Genomic DNA, 19,728 nt, shown 5'->3' with positions numbered 1-19,728 from the left:
GGTTCTGTCAACCATAGTTTACAGTAACGAACCCGTGGTGGAGACCTTATCCAGAGTCCACCCCCCCCGCCAACGTAAACCTTGCAGTACAACCAACGGATGATCCCTTCGCAACATCATACGTTTCATTCAGTTGCTCTTTCTGCAGACCTTGACGTTGGAACATCATTCCAAAACCCCGCCATACTTGTTCATCAAGACTGCAGGTGCATAGAAAACTTTGTCCTCCACGGTCCCGACTGAAGTCCAAACAGCAACACTCCGGCAGTCAGCTCATGACGTCCTTCGTTCCAGAGATCATGCGCTTTTCACTATATTTCAGCGCGCTGCTTGCGCTCGTCTATACTACAGCTGCAGCAGTCGACTCGCCGCCACCTTCAAAGTTCACCTTCAAAGCTGCACAGAAGCCGGGCATTGTAAGTACACTTCTATACCACTCACATATGACTACTCTTCAAAGGTGTTGGTGGCTCTGACATCTAGCTTTGAAGGGTGCAGGTATAGGGTAGATGTGCGAAATTGCACGTATCAATGTCCCAAACAGTGCAGACGACTGCCCAGGTGTAAAACGAGCATCTCTTCAATGGTGAGACTCCTGTCTATAGTAGCTATAAAGAATGCAACCATGTTACAGAGTGGACTAGTCCGTCTAGTTACTTCTTGAAACATATGAAAGGACTATCTATCTACTCCATGCGGAAATTTTTATTTTAGGACATCGACACGTCTGATGCGGGTAATATGAAAGCAGCCATACCTTACGATCAAGACTTCTGCAGTTATACGTATCATTGAATAGGAGTGACCTTGCCACTCGGTGCGAACTGACCTTCGGATCTCTAAACAAGTGGATCTGCCGTTGCGGTGCTTTCTCCGCTCTTTGACACGCTGAACTGCTCCAGGATGAGCAATGCAGAAGCCAAGATCTTGGCCTACTACTGTGCTGCAAAATTATCTCTCACGGTTGCGGCTAACGTGAACAGGTTTGAGCAGGCAAGCCTATCTACACCATGGCATCTGTTCTAGCAGACTGAGTGTGCTTCGCCTGCTTCATCTGCCACCACCACAATTCCGGCAAGCCAGATAACAAGCTCAACTGCTCTTCCTCGCTCGCCGCGGCGAAGCCAGGCGCTACGAAGGTGACGGCGCTGTGAGTTCCAGAATCAGTCTACCTTTAACGTTACCTTGCACGGCATGCTTACCTCAAACACACAGCGTGTGCTACCTAGGTAATGTTCCCTGAGAATGCGGATCCAGTCTTATCTTCGTTCCAGTATCACCAGGCTAACAAAGCAAGCCTGTAATGACACGATGCCATTAAGTAACAATTCGTTCTGGTCCCAGATGCTTTATGGGTTAGACCCATGGTGCGCGCGCTGCATACGCTGAGGAAAACATTGAAAGATTGACTGCCGCTTACAACAAGCCCTTGCAACCGATCATCTGACAAGTGAGTCCATCTTGGATGCGCTGTCTCTTCTCCATCGCCCTTGCCTTGTATCTTAAGCACCAGGCACATGCAAACTGCGCAGTCTTCAAGCACCCAGTATACATATGTACAATCGCGCTCCCCAATACGCGCTCAACTCCAATCTTTCCCGCCCGCCCTACTCTCTCTCTACTACTAAAATCGGATGACTTGAGTGTGTCACAGCCTGTAAAAGTGTAGCGATTGATACGGTAGACTAGGATACCTCGAAATAGATGTCTTTGGATTACTCTAACCCGGCATCCTGTTTGAATGACGCACTCGGAACATCATTTTGGCCTCCTTCTCTTGCAACCCAGTCCCGCGTCTCTCTCACCCGCTCCAAGAATGCCCCACCTCCATCTGCCTTTTCCCACGTGGCAACGTATTCATTCAAAGACCGCAGTATCTTTTCTTTGGAGCCACTTCGCACAGGACACCTCACCAATGATATCCTTACAAAAGTCCACAACGATTCGTTCGCCAATCTTATATTCATCGCATACTCGACGACCGACTCTACTACCCTTGCTACCTCTGGCTCGCCATCCACAAGTGGGATCAGCCACTCCAGGAACGAGAAACCAGAGATGTCGCTCGGGTGCGCTTTGCACCACGCCATCACCTTGTCGGCAGCTACGCTGGCGAACGCGTGCCCCCTGACCTCACCAACTCTGCTCATCTCCATTCTCACAGCCTTCCTCGCATACAGCCACGCATAGTAATTCTTTGGATGCCTCTCTCCAGACTTCATCACTGCCTCCAGCTCCGCCATGAAGAAGGCCGATACATCGTCACAAGACTGAGGCAGCATCGAGAAGGCACACTCAAGCCACCATGCACGGTGTGCCCACAGCGTAGGCGACTTAGATTGCCGATGAAGTGGGGACGTGAGAATGCTATTCATGAAGCGGAGTTCGTCCCAGACAGCGTTGACGAAGCACTCGTTGAGTTCTTCACGACGCTGGAACTGCCATCTGCGGTGGTCGGCAGCTGGGAGATTCTCAGAGTTAAACAGGAAGTGGCTTTTTCGAAAGTTGGCGGCTGTAAGGTGCTCAGGATCGAACAAGAGCATGATTCTCGTGGCTTGGTGGGCACAACGTCGTTCCTCAATTACTTCCGAGTTCTTATACAAAAAGAACCGGTGTCGTGCGTGTGCGAATGCTAAGGCAAGGGTTTTCTTTGGGACGCCGAGATTTGCGCCATCCTCGAGGATGAGAGAGTGTTCGGGCAAGAGTGCTGGTGGAAGGATCTCGATTTCCAGGGTCTCGTGGGAGTGGTTAGTGAAATAGTTGTTCAGCGTGCTGTAGGCGAGTTCTTGCAGCTGGGACTGCTGCGTGGGCGGAAAGGACATTGTGGCATTTTGCGTCTTCTCTTTTCGAACAGTCTAGACTACCTCTTTCAAGTCCGCAGCTCCTGATTTGATCCTCCAAGTTTCATCTCATAATCGTTCTGTAGGCATGGTGAAAGCAGCAGCGGCCACGAGGCATGGGGGAAACTGTAGTCAGCGCACAGACCAGCAACACCACGCGGTGAAATTCAAGATGACGCACCGCGGCCCTACCTCAGCGCACCCATCAAGCCCAGCGCTTGACGGAACACCTGCCACCGCCAACCATGCCGTCCCTTCTCCTGGTTATGTTCGTCCTGCAGACGTTGCTGCACATCATCAACACCGTTGGTGCAAACACAATCAACGAGCTGGTGCGTGATGCCCCGCCTTCCCCCTCTCCATCACAACCAGGTGGCAGGGCTTTTGCTAACAAGCATCCAGCTATGGATTCTCTACAACAAATTCCCCACGCCCACGTCCTCCTCCGCGCAGCGAGCCGAGCATCTGAAGCGTGAAATTGTTCGTCTAAAGCGCGAATTAGCTACTACGTCGCCGCAAGACAACTTCTCGACATGGGCGAAGCTAGACAGACAGCACAACAAAGCTACGGCTGAGTATCAGAAGCTCGGTATGCCTTTTTTCCCCTCTCTCCCATGTCCACTATCTATCCTTCCTGACCACCAGAGGTACTCTGCTAACACCCCTCCTCCCAGACGCATCCCTCCGCACCCACCAATCCACCTTCACCTCCACCATTTCAACCCTCCGCTGGCTCGGTACTCAGGGCGCGCGCTTCCTCCTGCAAATGTACTTCGCCAAGTCCCCCATGTTCTGGATTCCAGCGGGCTGGGTCCCATACTATGTCGAGTGGATACTATCGTTCCCCCGCGCGCCGCTGGGCAGCGTGAGCATAAACGTGTGGGGAATTGCGTGCGCGAGTACGTTGGTACTGGCGTCGGAGGCGGTTGCAGCAACCTACGTACTGATCACGAAGAAGCCTGTGCCAGTTCCTACGAAGGAAGAACCCATGGTTTTTGAGGCGAACCCTAGTGCACGAGAGGGCACGGCGAAGAACTCGATGAGAGAGAAGGAGCTATAGATCCTTCACATATAACACGCATGCATCTACAATATCCCTCACCATCCAGCATAGCAATAACTTCTTCCACATTCATCCGCAATTTGCAAGTGTGATTCCAGAGTCCAATTTGGATGTCCATCGCGTTTCCGTAACAAGAAGAATAGATCTTTGTGTATGCTGTGTAATGTTTCCCAAGCAATAGACGCAATACCGTCCTGGGCGTGACCCTCAGATACTGCAACACGAGTGGGATGGACCTTGGCAGGTCGTTGGATTTGCTCTGGGCCACCAATTTGAACTCGTGATCGTGTGATCGAAATCGCCGAGTCTTCGAATGGGCCGGGTACTATCTGTGGACTACAGAAACTTCACTGTCGAAACTGAAGGTCTAGGCGATGAGCAGCGAACATTGTACTGCGCATCGCCTAGGAGCTTGAATGCTGTGATAGCATGGTGAAGGTTGATGTTTTGGCGGGCTTGGGATGCGAGAAAAGTTGTTGAACGCCAAGATAACGGGCCGAAGGTTCTCCCGGGACTGTCACGTGGTCCTGCACACCTCGGGCCCCCGGGGCTCATAAATGTCAGCTGGGTACTTGCGTAGCCCTGCCGAACACACAAGGATTCAACTGTAGCTGCTGATTCTCGGAGCGTTTGGGCCAAGTTGTAGTATTCACAAGACCTCAAAGTTCTGGTTTCCCTACTACACGGCCGACGACTAGAAATACATACATTCAATTAATGGAAACTACATATCTTGCGTGCTTTCACCTGCCATCCCATATTCGTCCGGATCCTATAGCCCACAGAGTCATCATTGTCAGCCCATCACCCACTTCGAAAACCGTTATGGCTTGCTTTTAGCGCCATATCACGATTCTACATTCATTACTGACAACCATGATGCTGAAGAACATCTTCTCATTGATGGGGTATCTAGGAACGCGTATAATGGGTGGAATGCTCTTCTGGGATCGTATCGTCCCCCCTTTCTCTCATCATGTATGTATCCACCGCCCTTGTCTTTTTCCGTCCACTCCTACTCTCGCTTGGCAAGCCACCCGTGGCAAAACGGGCAGAAAGCTTGGCCCAACCTCAACCGGACTCTACAAGATCTGCTTGCCCTGCGTCTCAATCGGCAAGAAAATCATGCTCACGAATGCAGCCAGGATCAAGCCGCCGGAGGCATAGATGGGAGCCTTCGGGTTCGCGCTCCCAGCATTGACTGCGACGATAGGCGCGCAGAGACCAGCAAGACGGTTCAGAAAACTGCTAATACCCGAGCCAGTCCCGCGATTGGGTGCGGGAATGACCTCAGGCGTGTAGGCGAAGAGAATACCGTACATGACTTGCTGGAAGCAGGCTTCGAGGCAGGAGAAAGCGAGCTGGAAGTCGGGGTCGCCGGAGATGGTGAACAAGAAGACGAAGACACCGGTGAGAGCAGTGCCGACAATCATGGTCTTCTTGCGGCCGAGGAACGGGATGTTGACCAGGTAGTAGGCGAGGAAAGAGCCGGGGACACCACAGATGGAGGTGATGGCGTAGTTGCGGTACGTGACTGAGACGGAAGTAGGCTGCGAGCTGCCGGAATTGGCGAGATACTGTGGGAGGAAAGCATTGAAGAGCGGGTAGCCCATTCCGATCGTCGTCCACTGGAACCAGAGCAAGATCATGGTGAGGCCCATTTTTCTATCCTTAAAGAGAGGACCAATACGCTGGGTAGAGAACTTGCCGAGGGAATTCTTCACGATCTGGATCGTACTCAATTTCGTGCTGACCACTTCTTCTGAAACTCCCCCCAATCGTGTCGAGAATGTCTTCAGTGAGCCAGGTCTTGGTCTTGTTGAAGTAGGCAATGCCATGAACGACGGCCACAGCCTCGCGTTGTCGACCGCGCGATAGTAGGTACTTGGGGGATTCGAAGAGGTGGAAGAGGAAAAAGCGGCACAGGAACATGACGAAGGTGATGGCACCCAAGGTGAGAATCAAATATCGCCAGCCCCAGTTTTGGTCTTTTGTGCAGGCATCTGCAGCAGCCGGGCAAGAAAAGTTGGGGATAAAAGCCCAGGCGAAGAGTGAAGCGATCAATTGACCGAACGACCAAAAAGCGGAAAGCAGTGTAAGGAGGTTGTTGTTGGCCCCGGGGAGAAACTCGAGAAACAGGGCTCCGTCGATGGGGAGGTTACCACCGACACCGAGACCCAGACAGGCGTACAGTGCGCAGACGCCAATCCAACTGGGACCACCGCCAGCGGCAAGACCAAAGATGCCTGCAAACATCAAGGTGAAGTTGAAAGCCAGGCGACGACCAACAACGTCAGATGCGACTCCCCAAAAGCTCGCTCCGATGCAGAGACCCAAAAGAGAAAGGGTAGTGTAACGGACTTCGTTCTCGCTGACGCCAAATTCGGCAGACAGAGACGGGAGCGTAAGAGCAACACCTTGGAGCCACAGGCTAGGATTAATTAGCACATGGGACAGAGCAGGTCGAAGGCAGTGCACTCACTTGTCCGCCATCCAACCGCAGCCGCACAGAGCGAAGAGCTGCCATTGATATTTCCCCATACCCATGTCGGCGATGGCTCGGTTAATGACCTTGGATTTTGCTGCGTTGATAGTCAACATCAGTGGCAATATGAATGCCACCACGGCGAGCCGCAAGACTTACTATCATATGCCGACTGGCTATCGTTGGCGCCAACATCATGACCAACCTCTTCGCGCAATTCGGCTAACGTGAGTCCTCGAGTAGTCCCAGCGCGGATACTAGCACCGCCGCTGTGAGCGTCACTATCTTTACCTGAGTCGGTGCCATCCTTTTCAGCATTCTGTTGACTGAGTGATTGGCGACGTGCATCTACTATCGAGTTGCGGTGTTCAACGTCTGCGAGGTCGATATGGGTGTTGGGAAATTCAGAAATATCGTGGTTCTTGAACGGGTTGAGGAAGAACATTTTGGCGCAAGGGAGGTTGTCGCTATGTGGTATTTCTAGGGCATGTACTGGAGAAAAGTTGCAGTGGGGTTTGTCGCTAGGGACGTCGTCGAGCCTTCGGGGGCAATTGTTGCTTGGAGTGTTGCCGAAAGTCGCTCGGGGTATCGAACCGTCACTGGGTCACTGCAAAGAGATGCTCGTGAAGATGTGAGGCTTGGTGAAGCTTGGTATAGCTTGTAATTGGGTGAAATATCGCACGCACAAATGAATGTGCAGTGCTGTGTCGAAGTTGAACCAAAGGATGCACAAGTCGGGAGATTGGGGGCCCCAGGCTATTGATATAGTGTCGAGGCACGCGGCCAGCCGGTGGATAACAATTATGGGCACCATGAATGGAGTGGCATGGGCGGCGGAGGTAGGCCTCGCCAAGACGTCCTCCAGTCCATGACGTAGATCGCCCGCACCTGTTGAAAAGCTCTTCGATGCAAGTGCGCGGTGCGAGTAGACCAGCACGCGCTGCATGCCGGCACGAAGCACAGCGAAATCATGTCGCTGCAGTTCCTATTCGCCAGGAGATTCTGTTACCCTATTGCGCTTGGCGGCTCAGGTACGCCTTGTGTGCGTTAAGCTTCTTTCGGCCCACTTGCTCTTGAACGTTGCCGTCCTCCGACGGGCAGTCTTGTTCTGAATCTCTAGTAGCGACCATCTCGAAGGTGCTCGCGTGACTTGGGCCGGACAGCTTTGCCAAATGGGTCTTTTCACACTGTACGACGCCGTTTGAGACGGTTGCTCATGCCGCCGCCTGCTAATACTTCCCCAGCACATGCAAAAATTTGCGAAGGCAATTTCTCACTCGCCTCGTCCCACTCATTACGTTTTCGACGCCAATGAGCGGGTGGCTGGACTGGACATCGCATGGGGCGCGATGCTCCACATCTATGCTGTCGCCAATACCAGTTTGCACCGTATCTGCTCTCTCCAGATAGAACCCTGGCGCTGGGACGGAAGCGGGGTGGCAAACCTGCAAATTATGGCTGTTTGGGGAAACAATAAGCATACTAATCAACAGGAGAAGATCAGCCTCATCCCAGGAATTCTCCAGTCTCCCACTCAGCTTTACCGGGAGTCTCCAAAAGCCATCCCGATCGTCGCCGACTCAAGATGCCCCGATGTAGCGGACCGGGGCGATTCAGGCCATCGCCCTTGGTCTGCGGGTACAAGCGGCTTGATGCGACCTCAGGCCTGAATGGTGAACGTTCCCTGCCAGTGGGGCCTGGCATTCCAGTCCGAGATTCTCGCTATGGAGCCATGCTCACGCAATAATGCCACGCGATACCCACCAGCAGTGTCCGCTAACTCTACCGATTGGATCTTAGTGCTATGCGGACTCCGTCGTTTCTTCTCCCAACAAGAGCCTCTCGACTGGCCCCTGTGCGAAATTACAGATTCTTCGAGCCGTCTCACAGGCAGGTAGAATCTCGGCATCGGAGCAGAAGCAGGTGAATGTAAGTGCACGTGTCCACGATCCGAGCCCGTCTATACTACAAAGATGCACCGCGCCCTCGATCTGACCCTGTGGGCCACGTAGCCGCAGAACATGGAACGATTTGTTCACGCCTTGGACCTGAGATTGGCATGATTGCAACTCTTTGCCCACGATCGAGGTCAACCTTCAACCTCGTTTTCCCACTGTCTTCTTTTTGAAATGGACCGCTCAAACTAGAACACAGGAAAACTATATACTCATCGCTTACTGCGAGGCATCAATGCTTGGCGTGAGACACATACTTTTAGACTATGTGCCTTGCCTCCACCCAAGCCACAAATTGCATATGTCCATGTCAATAATCTTAGCGATGCAAACTGCTCGTATTGATCTCGAAGTAACTCTCCTCAGGAATTGTGATACTACCTAGTACGGTCCCCACAATGCGGTGTTGTACTCTCGGCCCCATCATGCGAGGATGACTCATACGTCACACAGCCCCTCACTTCTCCTTATCCTCCCTTTCGGACATGCGAGGGAGCGTTACTTTGCATATACAAGTCTCCTATATAGTGTTTGTATTCATTTCTGACTAATATGATTTTCTTCAAGACGATTGGCTTCATGGTCTAGTGGTGTAAGTTGGGTTCATAAGCCAAGACTTGAACGCAGACTGATAGGAATTTAGATGATTCCTGCTTTGTAAGTTTACCACGGAATTCAAAACTTGGATGTGGACTAATAGTAACTCAGGGGAAACACTCAAATCTGCAGGAGGCCCCGCGTTCGAATCGCGGTGGAGCCCCTCTTTTTCTCTTGGTTCGCTTGATGATTCGTTTTTGCTTCGTGTGCCCCCAATCCGAGATCGCGCACTAGACAAAGACCCCATACCATGGCACACTCTCTAAACCGCATATCATCAACTTTATATACCTAATTTTGGTCCATATACAAACCTTCCGTACTCCAACACGATTTGGGGGGATCGGCGCAATGGTCAGTACTCCGATCCATTCCCTCGGTCTATTACATACTGACAATCACCAGGTAGCGCGTTGGTTTCCAGTCTTTCTGAAATACAAGAAAGGTTGTCAATCTTTTCGGCTATGGAGCTGAAGGAAAACATTTTTCTTTTCCTCAATGCTTTTTACAGTGTGCTGAAGATGCAGATTCTGTACTGGACCATAGCCTATCTCGTGTGCTCACCGTGCGGCGCATATTGTTTCACATAAGGATGAATTCATGTGCTTCCGCATCACTTAAACTCATAGCTCTCATCCTGCTGCTGACTGATTTGAGGGCGATTTTGAACCGGAGAGGGCGTTGGACGTTGAGGCGTAGAGGTGGCCGACCATGTTGATGCCATAGAGGGGGAAGTTCACTCTTTGAGGGTGTGGGGTGGCCATGGTGTTGGGTGACTTGTGATTGCACTGGACGTGCCCCGCAGTTTGGTTGTTGTAGGCGTGAAGTGTTTGGTCATGTAGACATTGAAGCGCATCCGATTGATTATGCAGCCTTCTTCACATATATCTGCCGTGGACTGTTGTGACTGCTCATTGAATGGTCTGAACGTAAAACGTAAGAGCATGCACGTGTAGGCCGAAATAAGTAGGGCTGAAAGTCTTCTCCCAATGCACTAAATCATGGCAAGCTGTAATGCACGCCGTAGGGAATGCTTCTATCTATGCAAAATTGCACGGTGTGAGACAGCACAGTGGGCCGTGGTGATCCGTAATCATTCGCAGTGATAGTTCTCCCAATCGTCAGGGTTCTCGCCAACTAAATGTGCCGTTTCCGGCCAAGGACAAAGTTTTCTTGTCCGCTCACTTCCATCAGGAGGATTCGATGAGACAAGCTGCCCCGGCGGTGTGCCAGTCTCGACCCATTCGATGAGAGGTTCAAGATAATGGTACTCTGCAGGAACATGCGGCGAGTGCTGCGCCGCACCACAGTGTCCTCCTCCGGGAACCATAAATAGCCGATAGAAGTCGCTTACGTCCCCCCTCGAAGAATGATTCGATTTTCTCCATATGCAAGACTGGCAGTTTTCCGGCATTGTATGGGTCGGCCCAGCCCTGCGAGGTCAGGAACTTGCAGCCTGTTCGTCGATAGGTTGATAGATTCGTGCTGATGGAATCGATCAAGACGGAAGCACGACTATTGACGAGGTCGACATCTGAAGACCAATCGAACGTCGCCGGGTCCCAATCCAGATCATCAAAGACCATGTTTCGTAATAATGGCACGGCGTATTCGTTGCCTAGAGACCCCTCCTGCAGTAGCCATTCGCTCTCGCTGCCGAAGCTGAAGCCTGGGTAGAGGCTTACTTCGTTATCTGCTCGTCCCGGTCCAAGATAGACGAGCTTTGCAGCTTCGATCTGATCAGGCGTGAGGCATCGATCAGGGTGTGCAGAGCCTCCACATGCCAGCGAATTGATGCTGAAACTGCATTGCAGTGGGTTCTCGATCAGCCTGTCTTGGACACCGTCCAATGCATCGCAGGCGTCCAGAACTGCTTGGTTGGTGAGATTGAGCTGCGTTTGAGTCAGGTTGGTCGCCGTCGTCTTTTGCGCACTGTCAGCTTCTTGAGGTACCGCGTCTAAGAACCAACAACCATCACTCACATTTGTCCTTTGCGTGTTCCACAAGAACGACAGCATCAGATGGCTGTACCAGAATCCGGGAGATCCAGCATAAATGCCATCAAACAAGTGAGGATGGTACTGCGCCAACGCATACCCCTGCGCACCACCTGTAGAGCATCCCACATAATACGATCGTTTTGCTGCAGTGCCATAATATGCCTCGACTATGTGTTTCGCTGCATGAGTGAAAATGCTGATACCATTGTGAATCCATGCGCGAATCTGGTCAGGATCATGCATGAACGGAAGATATCCCGTTCCAGTGTTCGGACCAGCTTCGTGACCACCGTTTCCCCCAGCCACTGCGAGCGCCAGACCGGCGTTGAATTGCTTCATCATCGATACCGTGTCTAGGGTCCCTGCGAAACCGCCATTGCCAACGGCTAGAAAACGGTGCTGATAGTCAAACTCATCCGGCATCCATACGGCGAACGAGAGGGAACTCCCGGTCCCGTAAGAGATCTGGGCCTGCAGTTCACAGAAGGGGATATCATTGAACGTGGCGGAAACGTTAAACGACTTGGTTGCGTGGTACGTTGCGTTGATGACGGACGCGTTGAACTGCTTGAGAGAAACATAATTCAGCGTGGAGCAGCGTGCAATAGAGGGAGAAGTTGCTGGATTGGCAATCGCTGTGATGGCTTGGACCAGTAGCATGGTCGCAAGACCACAGAGGAGAACCATGACTCGAGGAGTCTTCACGCTCTTGCAAAGTTGGCTGTAGGACACGAACCCATCTGGAGAAATGCCCATTATATTAGCTTCCCTCCAACGCAGGCCGCGGTATAACGATACCCGACCATCCCAATCTAAACGCTCGGTGCGGGGACCCTTGTAGAGAGAACGTTGTTAGCTGCATTCACTTGGGCCAAAGCGGCATATTGTTGTCGTTGGCGTCGGAGCCACCTCGGTACTGCGCATCTGGAAAGATGCCACGGAGACGTGGACGTCATCGCGGGCGACTCGCCGGGTAATGAACATCGCCAGGAGCGCCATGAGCAAGTCGAGGACCTAGGTCAAGGCTACGGCATTCGAACCAGCCCTCAGTATGATACCAGTCCAGTAGTATATCGATTCGCGACTTTGTTCGGTCTTAGTGAAGCCATTGCTGCGTGCTATAACCCAACACGTTACGATGCTTTGATTGTCCCTCGAACGAATCTGAGGTTCATTCGCGAATCCGCACAGGAGCATTGAGACAAGGCGTCATTCAGATCCAGGGCCAACACTAAAGCGAGCAGAAGTATATGCACGCTAGATGAGACATCCGCATGCGCAGTATAGAACGAGGTGGTCGGAGGTTGCAGAGGGCCTCGGCGTGGGGGCTCCCTCGCTTGCGGCGAAACACCTTTGCCCTTTCCTGATCCAGCTAGCCGAATACGGGGATGTACTTTCTGAAATGCTGACAACTGGAGCATCCGACACACGACATCTGCACTCTTCTCAGCTTTCCTTACAATGCCATGATGAGCGAGTCGCAGAAGCTCCTGTACGAGCACCACGACGATTCCGACTCGGATCCCGGTCACGACATACAGCCCTTCCCGGCCCGCCGCCCGTCTCCCACGAGTGTATCACGGTCGCGCTCACGCCAGTCGTCCGCATCGCCAGCGCCTGGCGCCGAACCAAATGGCCGTTTCGGTCCGCCCAAGCGGCAGTCGTCATTTGCACAGCATCGGCCAGATGGCACACCACGGACACCGAATCGCGTGCGCTTCGAGGAGCCACGGCGAAGCATGAACGGAGATGCACAAGGCGGGGAGTGGGTGGAGCTGGATGGGGATGACTATCTGGAGGCTGGCGAACAAGGAAGAGAAAGGACACAACGTCTGCCGCTCCTGACAGGCATTGAGGCGCCGAGCGTAACGGTCGCCGAGGAGGCGTTCAATCCTGAAGACCACCTCGAGAGCGCACGACCAAGGAGCAACATGCGGAACGCCTTTATGAACATGGCGAACAGTATAATGTGAGCCTTAATTTCCTGAATGGTGCACTGGGCAGCTTTCGTAGTATGAATGGAGCTGATAGGACGCAGAGGCGCGGGTATCATCGGCCAGCCCTATGCTTTTCACAACGCTGGCCTCATCACAGGCACCCTCCTTCTGATCGGCCTCACCATAACCGTCGACTGGACTATCCAGCTCATAGTCATCAATTCGAAGCTCAGCGGCACCGATTCATTTCAGGCGACCGTCGAATACTGCTTTGGGAAGTCGGGGCTGGTGGCCATTTCGTTGGCGCAATGGGTATTGTACGTATACCTAGATATCTTGTATGTCAGGCGGTTAATGATTCCACAGTGCGTTCGGTGGCATGATGGCCTTCTGCGTCATTGTAGGGGACACGATACCAAAGGTGTTGGACGCTTTCTTCCCTTCCTTGTCCGATACGTCGTTCTTGTGGCTCCTCACCAATCGCCGAGCCGTCATTATCCTCTTGGTCCTTGGCATTTCGTACCCTCTGTCCCTCTACCGGGACATCGCAAAGGCATATACACCCTCTTCCAGCGTGCCTTTTTAGACTAACAGCTTGCAGCTCGCCAAAGCAAGTGGCCTTGCCATGATCGGCATGGTCATAATCATCTTCACTGTAGTCACTCAGTCTTTCCGCGTCCCCCCTGAGTCCCGCGGCAAAATAGAAGGCTCAATCGTAATTCGTCCAGGCATTTTCGAAGCCGTAGGTGTGATATCTTTTGCCTTCGTCTGCCACCACAATTCCCTCCTCATCTACGGCTCCCTACGCACACCCACCATCGACCGTTTCGCCCGCGTCACGCACTACAGTACTGGCATATCCCTCGTTGCGTGCCTTGTTATGGCATACTTCGGCTACCTTACCTTCGGCGACAAGACCCTAGGCAACGTTCTCAACAACTTCCCCAACGACAACACGCTTGTAAACATCGCGCGCCTCTGCTTCGGACTGAACATGTTGACTACCCTTCCGCTTGAGGCTTTTGTCTGTCGGGAAGTAATGAACAACTACTGGTTCCCGGATGAGCCGTACCAACCGAATCGCCACATGATCTTCACCACCTCGCTCGTCGTTTCAGCCATGGTGCTCTCTCTTGTCACTTGCGATCTGGGCGTCATTTTTGAACTGTTTGGTGCCACTTCTGCGTGCGCTCTGGCGTACATATTACCGCCGCTATGCTACATTAAACTGAGCAAGAAGCGCACCTCGCAGACCTATCTCGCGATGGCAGTCATGGCGTTAGGGTGCGCTGTCATGGCCATTTCTTTGATCAAGACGATGGGGAGAATGTCGAGTGGGACGGAAAGTCAGGCGCAGTGCTCGTAAAGTCGGTGTTTTGTCCTTTTCTTGAATCTTGCATACATCGGCGCTCTGGGAAAGATACATGGCATTGGGTGCGTTAGCATATTCATACACCGAGGGACAGCGGGTGTTGTATCATAAGGTGGCCATGATATAGTATATACAATACTTTTAGCCATTGGACGTTGTTGGTGGGCGATGCGCGCATACCGATCACGCTTCTGATCGCACTGCGACGTCGACATCCGGCTGAGCTGTAACATGACAATATGTCGATACAGCGACGAGTTTGGGGAGACAAAGTACATGTACTCTCACTCGGAACTCGGCGCGGTGCCCTGCGCCAGAGGTGCGCGAATAAGCTACACTACAGTAGCTCTCGCCCACTTCCTGGGCACCGGACCCTTACTTTGACCCACATGGCCCTGCATCGCCATGTCCATTTCTACACATTGTATCAATCGATTCAATCCTTTGAAATGAGTATTCCGCGCGACATAACGATGGTTCAGCCGTGCGACAATGACCTCACACTCGCGGTGGTACGCGCCGATCGGCTGACGTCACACACCGACCCCACGACCTCGAACCTGATTCTTGCCGGTGCATCGACCAGGCGTCACGTACATCACACACCCACGGCATTCATATATAAACAACGAACGGGAAACCCTTGACAGATCATCTTCGAACGACCAACTCCACAATCGATCCACTTCCGATCTACTTTCGATCCACTGCTACTAGCAGCCTACCCCAAGTGGACCTTCTATACACCACACTACACTTAGCACAACTATAATGCCTCTCTTTGGATCCCGTCGCGAGCCCTCCCCGGAGCCCGCTCCCGTCCAGAAATCTGGCTTCTTCTCGAAAAACACCTCCCCACCACCAACCACCACCTCACCCCAGCCCGCAACCGCTCCCTCTTCAACCGCCGACGCTCCTCGTCGCCCTCTATCACCAAAGCCCAGACCCACTCCACCTCGCCACAGAAGCGGCACTCCCTCTTGCACAAGTCCGGCTCCGAAGATGCTAGCATCGTTGCTGCTCGCGAGCGTGTCATGAGTGCCGAGGCGGCAGAGCGCGAGGCGGATAGGGCCTTGTTCGCGGCGAAGGCGGCGGTCAGAGAGGCGAGGGAGCATGTCAAGGCGTTGGAGAGGGAGGCTGCGGAGCAGGCGAGATTGGCGAAGGCTAAGCAGCAGGCGGCGAGGGGTCTGGGGAAGAGGGGGAAGGCTTTGGGCCGTCACGACCACATTTAGGAAGCGTGGAAAGCTTGACGACTCAAGTGCGAGTGAGGGGTGTATGAGCTTGTTCGATTGCGATTACGATGACGATGCTTGTACGATTAGCGATGTTCACTTGAGCGCTTTAAGCTGGGAGTTTTTTTCCGGGGGAAGTTTTCGAGAATAAGGTGCCAATACCCAATTATACTGTCAATGTTACTTCTTCGATCAGCACGCATAAACATCTACTCTTACGAGGCCGCTGTCATGACTGGCTTGTTGGTTGGATCAGTCCTTGCATTGGACGACATATATGTAGCTCCACTTGTGAAATACCCAAATAGGCTAGGCTATAGCTCCTCACACTTCCCCGCACGCTTCTATCTGCCGAACGTACACTAGTGTACTTACATCGTGCTAATCTCAATTATACACGAAATCACCGCGCCCTCTGACCATGATGTTGGCACGCTGCGAGCTGCTATGATAGATCCGAGGTTCGACACCCCGACTTATGTCCGATGCAGCAACCCGCATTTCATCTAATTTCCAGAGCACCTTCAAGCACTTCCCCAACCCTTTCAATCACTCCCTGCTCTGGACTTCGGGCTCCCCAGGTCTCCTACCTGAAAGGTATTTTGCTCGTGTAATACACCACGCGGAAGATCAAATCCTTCTCTCCGTACGCTCAAGATGCTCTACAAGATTGCCTTGGAAGAAGCCTGGAACTTCCCTAAAGGCGAGTCACTAGGTGGCTTCCAATCCGCTTCTCTTGCTCCAAAGGGCGTCATTGGTGGCGATCTAGGCGCCAACCTCCTCGATGTGCACGAGCAACGCTTGCAACAGATGGACGAGAACGGCGTGGAGTTTATGGCCCTATCGCTCGTCTCAGCTGGTCCACAGAAGGTCCCAAATCGCGAAGGCGCGGAGAAGCTCGCACTCGAAGCCAACAACGCCCTCAGCGCAGACGTTATGAAGAGGTCGGAGAGGTTTGGGGGTCTATGTAGTGTGAGCATGCATGATCCGGTTCAAGCAGCGCAGGAATTGGAAAGGTGTTTCACCGAGCTACAAGGCTTCATCGGCTGCATCCTCAACGACTACCAATCCGCGGGCCCTGACGGGAACACAATGCTCTTCTACGACGGGCCCTCCTACGATACCTTCTGGGCCGCCGCCGAAACGCTCGATTGTCCCGTGTACCTCCACCCCCGCGAAGCCACGCCGGAGATCTTCGACAAGATGTGGAAAGGCCGCGAGCACCTCGCCTTCAGCGCGCTCGGGTACGCAAACCGCCTCAACATGCATTTACTAGGCATCATCACAGCCGGCGTTCTGGACCGCTTTCCGAAATTGAAGCTGGTGGTCGGGCATATGGGCGAGCATATCCCATACGATCTCTATCGCATTGATCATAAGCTCAACCGCGCAAGGTTTCCGGACATGAAGATGCGAAAAGATAAGCTTGTGAGAGACTACTTTGGAAGCCAGGTCTTCATCACCACTTCCGGGCACTTCAGCACTAACGCCCTGTTATGTGCGGTCGCAGAGATAGGGGTTGACTCGTGTATGTTTAGTATCGACTATCCATTTGAGAGTATAGCCAACGGATGTGTATGGTTTGATGAGTACGTAGAGGCTAGCATCAACGCAAGAGACTTGGTGAAAATTGGAAGAGGAAATGCGTTGAAGGTGTTTGAGAGACTTGCGGCAGGCATACATGGGTTAGAGGATAAGAGTCCTGCGCAATGTGAGGTGGGCGGGTTGAAGAATGGAGAGGGCGAAGTTGAGTTTGGCATGTACAACAAGAGCTTTGAGAAGAGAGAAGTTAGAAAGGTTTTATGAGGAGACGAGAAATAAAGAACCTACGTCCGCGATTGTGACCATCCAAGGTCTTGCTTTTTCTAGTTCTAAGATAATTGCTGTTCGTGAAACAGGACAGATAGGAGGTTATGTTTACGACAGCTCCGTTTCAAGTCTTGGAAGCAACCTCGGGGACATTCCAATCAGTCCAAAGACGCCGAAATGAAGCCAGGCTAACTGGAAAACGTCCGCTCTACGCCGTGTCAAGACCCATTTCCGACTACAACCGTGATGATTGCACACTCATCCCGTTCCTTTCCCCAAGTAAGACCCCTCTTGATGCAAAAGTACCCAGGCAAGCAATATACCGCCTCCAACCACTACCACCGCAAATACGAAGAATAAGTAGACCACCGAGCACGCATCCCACTGCTCGAACCTCCTGCTCTCCCACAGCTGCTCACCTTCCCCACCAGTGTTTCTCAATCCAAGATCCCACCGCCTCCGCGGCCGGCGTCCGCCGAATATGTCCAGACCATCGTAGCTGCTGTCTGACGGCGCGAATCCGGGTTCGATATCTGGAGAGAGGGAGGGGAAGGGCTCGGGATGCTGGTTGGAGTGCGGGGAGAGGAAGCCGGTGACTAGCGGGGAGACTTGGGGTGAGATACTAGGGAGGAGGGGCCGGCGCTCAGCGTCTTGCTGGGATGCTGGGGGCGTATCTGAGAGGATGTGTGTTCGGTCCGGCGAGTTGAGTAATTCGGGGCTCGTGATAGTGTCTTCAGATTCTGTGGAGTACTGGCTCAAGTTGCTTTCTGAGCGTGTGGGTGGATGGTCGTGCTGTGCTGTATCAGAGCTGATTCCCGAACGGCTGCTTCCAAAAGATTGGTCGGTCTGCGGGAAAGCGCTCGCAGTAAATTGCTCCTGACGGGCTGCGTAGATGCGCTGCATAGCTTCGAGGGCTTTGCGGCCATGGTGGGTGCTGTTGTTGGAGGAGCTACTGGACGCGCTGCTTCCTGAACTGGTTGGTTCGCTGCAGTTGCGCCACATGATCGCTTGTACTGGCGTTGTAGAGGCACTAGGTGCTAGAGTCGGTGAGGAATTGGACTTGAGTTGAAGGTGTGCGTTTATGCGCGAGGACGGAGCGCTTTCGGTGCGTTGGTATGCTCGTTTGTTGTGCAAGTGAGAATGCGCAGTTCCTGGCTGCGGATTCTGTGGCTGTGCGTATATTAGGTCGAAGGTCGTGAAAAACGGTCCGAGCTGTCGCTGTGATTGCGTGAGTGAGACAGTGGCTCGTTGTCACGCTGAAACTGTTGCGTTGGCTCGTGCGAGACTTTGAGAACTGTGTCATAGCCTCCATGCGTGTGGATGTCCTCATGGTGAGTCATCTGATAAGGTTGACTTCCAGGAGCGAAGAGTGCTCAGTCCGCAGAGAGGCCGTCCTAGACGCTTTTGAGTGAATTAAATGTTGGCATGAGGTTGGGTTGATAACAGTGTTGAAAGGTGTGAGTAAGTGGAGAAGGAAACAGCGTCTTCAATATCGTCACGGTGGGCTGAAGGTCTGCGCAGCAGTGCAGTGTTCTCTTGCGGCACATTGCATCACGGGTTGTTAGGAAATCCGGGGGAATATCTTTGATGTGACTTGTTAGTGTTTTGTTGAGTGGTGATGCCTAATATGGAACCGTGGTACGCGACGTAGCTGCGTAGTGAAGAGTGTTTGCATTAGTAATGCAAGCTAGAATATGATACTATAACAAATTCTCAATCAAAGATAGTGCATCGCGCAAAAGTGACTGATGCACTTGTCTCGTTCCGTTAGACATATCCTCGGTGTTGACGCATGCTTTGGCAAACTTCCTCTCTAACTTTTTGTGCTGCTCATAGTGTGAAGAAGCGGCGTCTCGTCTAGCATGGTGGGTATGATGTAATTGTAGATTTTATCACGCAGTCCTCTACTTGGATCAATTACTAAGATGCGGTCTGCGCTCGACAGGATATCTCACCTCTGAAAGGCCTAAGCAAAGGTGTCGTGCACTGAAATAACTCTCGACTCTGCCCACCGCTTGTTTCTTGCGCCATGATGTATGGAAGTTGAGGTACGGTGGCCTTCAGTTGCCGAGAGAAGTGTCTGATGGAGAGGTGAAAATACCAGGAAAAGGGACATGCTATTAGTGTAAAACCTGTCTGTGCGTCAAGGCAATACTTTGAGTTGGTCCCAAACTAACTTCTACGGCGAAAATTGATGGAAAGCATGGTACTATTCTACGATGTTCTATGGAATTTCGGCTGTGACGCGGGTTGACACAGTTTTGATATGCCAACAGAGAGTCGAGCCGCTCAAGAGCTGTTAAACCACCAGTTCGCACATTGGTATCCGGGCCCACGCGCCCGTCTTTCGTCAAACACGATTGCATGAATGACAACCTGTTCACGTGACATTCTGAATACTATTGTTCTTCTGCCGATATATAGCGTATCCTATAGTG

The 19,728-nt window shown here is 52.4% G+C and overlaps 7 protein-coding genes across 7 annotated transcripts; 4 read left to right on the top strand and 3 right to left on the bottom strand.

The window, feature by feature from the left end:
* Positions 1–1,715: 1,715 nt before the first annotated feature.
* On the bottom strand, positions 1,716–2,822 carry N0V89_002299 (uncharacterized protein; the record flags this gene model as incomplete). Its single annotated transcript, XM_056211109.1, has 1 exon — positions 1,716–2,822. The coding sequence occupies one exon, from the start codon at positions 2,820–2,822 to the stop codon at positions 1,716–1,718; it is 1,107 nt and encodes a 368-aa protein (XP_056074582.1).
* Positions 2,823–3,085: 263 nt separating this feature from the next.
* On the top strand, positions 3,086–3,900 carry GET1 (GET complex subunit get1; the record flags this gene model as incomplete). Its single annotated transcript, XM_056211108.1, has 3 exons — positions 3,086–3,172; positions 3,243–3,429; positions 3,515–3,900. 3 exons carry the CDS (start codon positions 3,086–3,088, stop codon positions 3,898–3,900), a joined length of 660 nt encoding a protein of 219 aa, XP_056074581.1.
* A 1,085-nt stretch (positions 3,901–4,985) lies between these two features.
* On the bottom strand, positions 4,986–6,833 carry N0V89_002297 (uncharacterized protein; the record flags this gene model as incomplete). Its single annotated transcript, XM_056211107.1, has 4 exons — positions 4,986–5,568; positions 5,594–6,334; positions 6,386–6,485; positions 6,548–6,833. 4 exons carry the CDS (start codon positions 6,831–6,833, stop codon positions 4,986–4,988), a joined length of 1,710 nt encoding a protein of 569 aa, XP_056074580.1.
* A 3,200-nt stretch (positions 6,834–10,033) lies between these two features.
* On the bottom strand, positions 10,034–11,696 carry N0V89_002296 (uncharacterized protein; the record flags this gene model as incomplete). The annotated part of the gene is made up of 2 exons (XM_056211106.1): positions 10,034–10,212; positions 10,268–11,696. 2 exons carry the CDS (start codon positions 11,694–11,696, stop codon positions 10,034–10,036), a joined length of 1,608 nt encoding a protein of 535 aa, XP_056074579.1.
* A 713-nt stretch (positions 11,697–12,409) lies between these two features.
* Positions 12,410–14,243, top strand: N0V89_002295 (uncharacterized protein; the record flags this gene model as incomplete). The annotated part of the gene is made up of 4 exons (XM_056211105.1): positions 12,410–12,909; positions 12,979–13,194; positions 13,244–13,430; positions 13,479–14,243. 4 exons carry the CDS (start codon positions 12,410–12,412, stop codon positions 14,241–14,243), a joined length of 1,668 nt encoding a protein of 555 aa, XP_056074578.1.
* A 777-nt stretch (positions 14,244–15,020) lies between these two features.
* On the top strand, positions 15,021–15,481 carry N0V89_002294 (uncharacterized protein; the record flags this gene model as incomplete). Its single annotated transcript, XM_056211104.1, has 2 exons — positions 15,021–15,039; positions 15,132–15,481. The coding sequence occupies 2 exons, from the start codon at positions 15,021–15,023 to the stop codon at positions 15,479–15,481; spliced, it is 369 nt and encodes a 122-aa protein (XP_056074577.1).
* A 657-nt stretch (positions 15,482–16,138) lies between these two features.
* N0V89_002293 (uncharacterized protein) lies at positions 16,139–17,287 on the top strand (the record flags this gene model as incomplete). Its single annotated transcript, XM_056211103.1, has 1 exon — positions 16,139–17,287. The coding sequence occupies one exon, from the start codon at positions 16,139–16,141 to the stop codon at positions 17,285–17,287; it is 1,149 nt and encodes a 382-aa protein (XP_056074576.1).
* Between the last annotated feature and the right edge of the window lie 2,441 nt (positions 17,288–19,728).

Source organism: Didymosphaeria variabile, assembly GCF_027946475.1.
Source record: "Didymosphaeria variabile strain IMI 356815 chromosome Unknown scaffold_2, whole genome shotgun sequence".
Lineage (NCBI taxonomy): Eukaryota > Fungi > Ascomycota > Dothideomycetes > Pleosporales > Didymosphaeriaceae > Didymosphaeria > Didymosphaeria variabile.
Note: the sequence above shows the minus strand (reverse complement) of the source record. Positions and strands in the feature narration are given on the sequence as shown.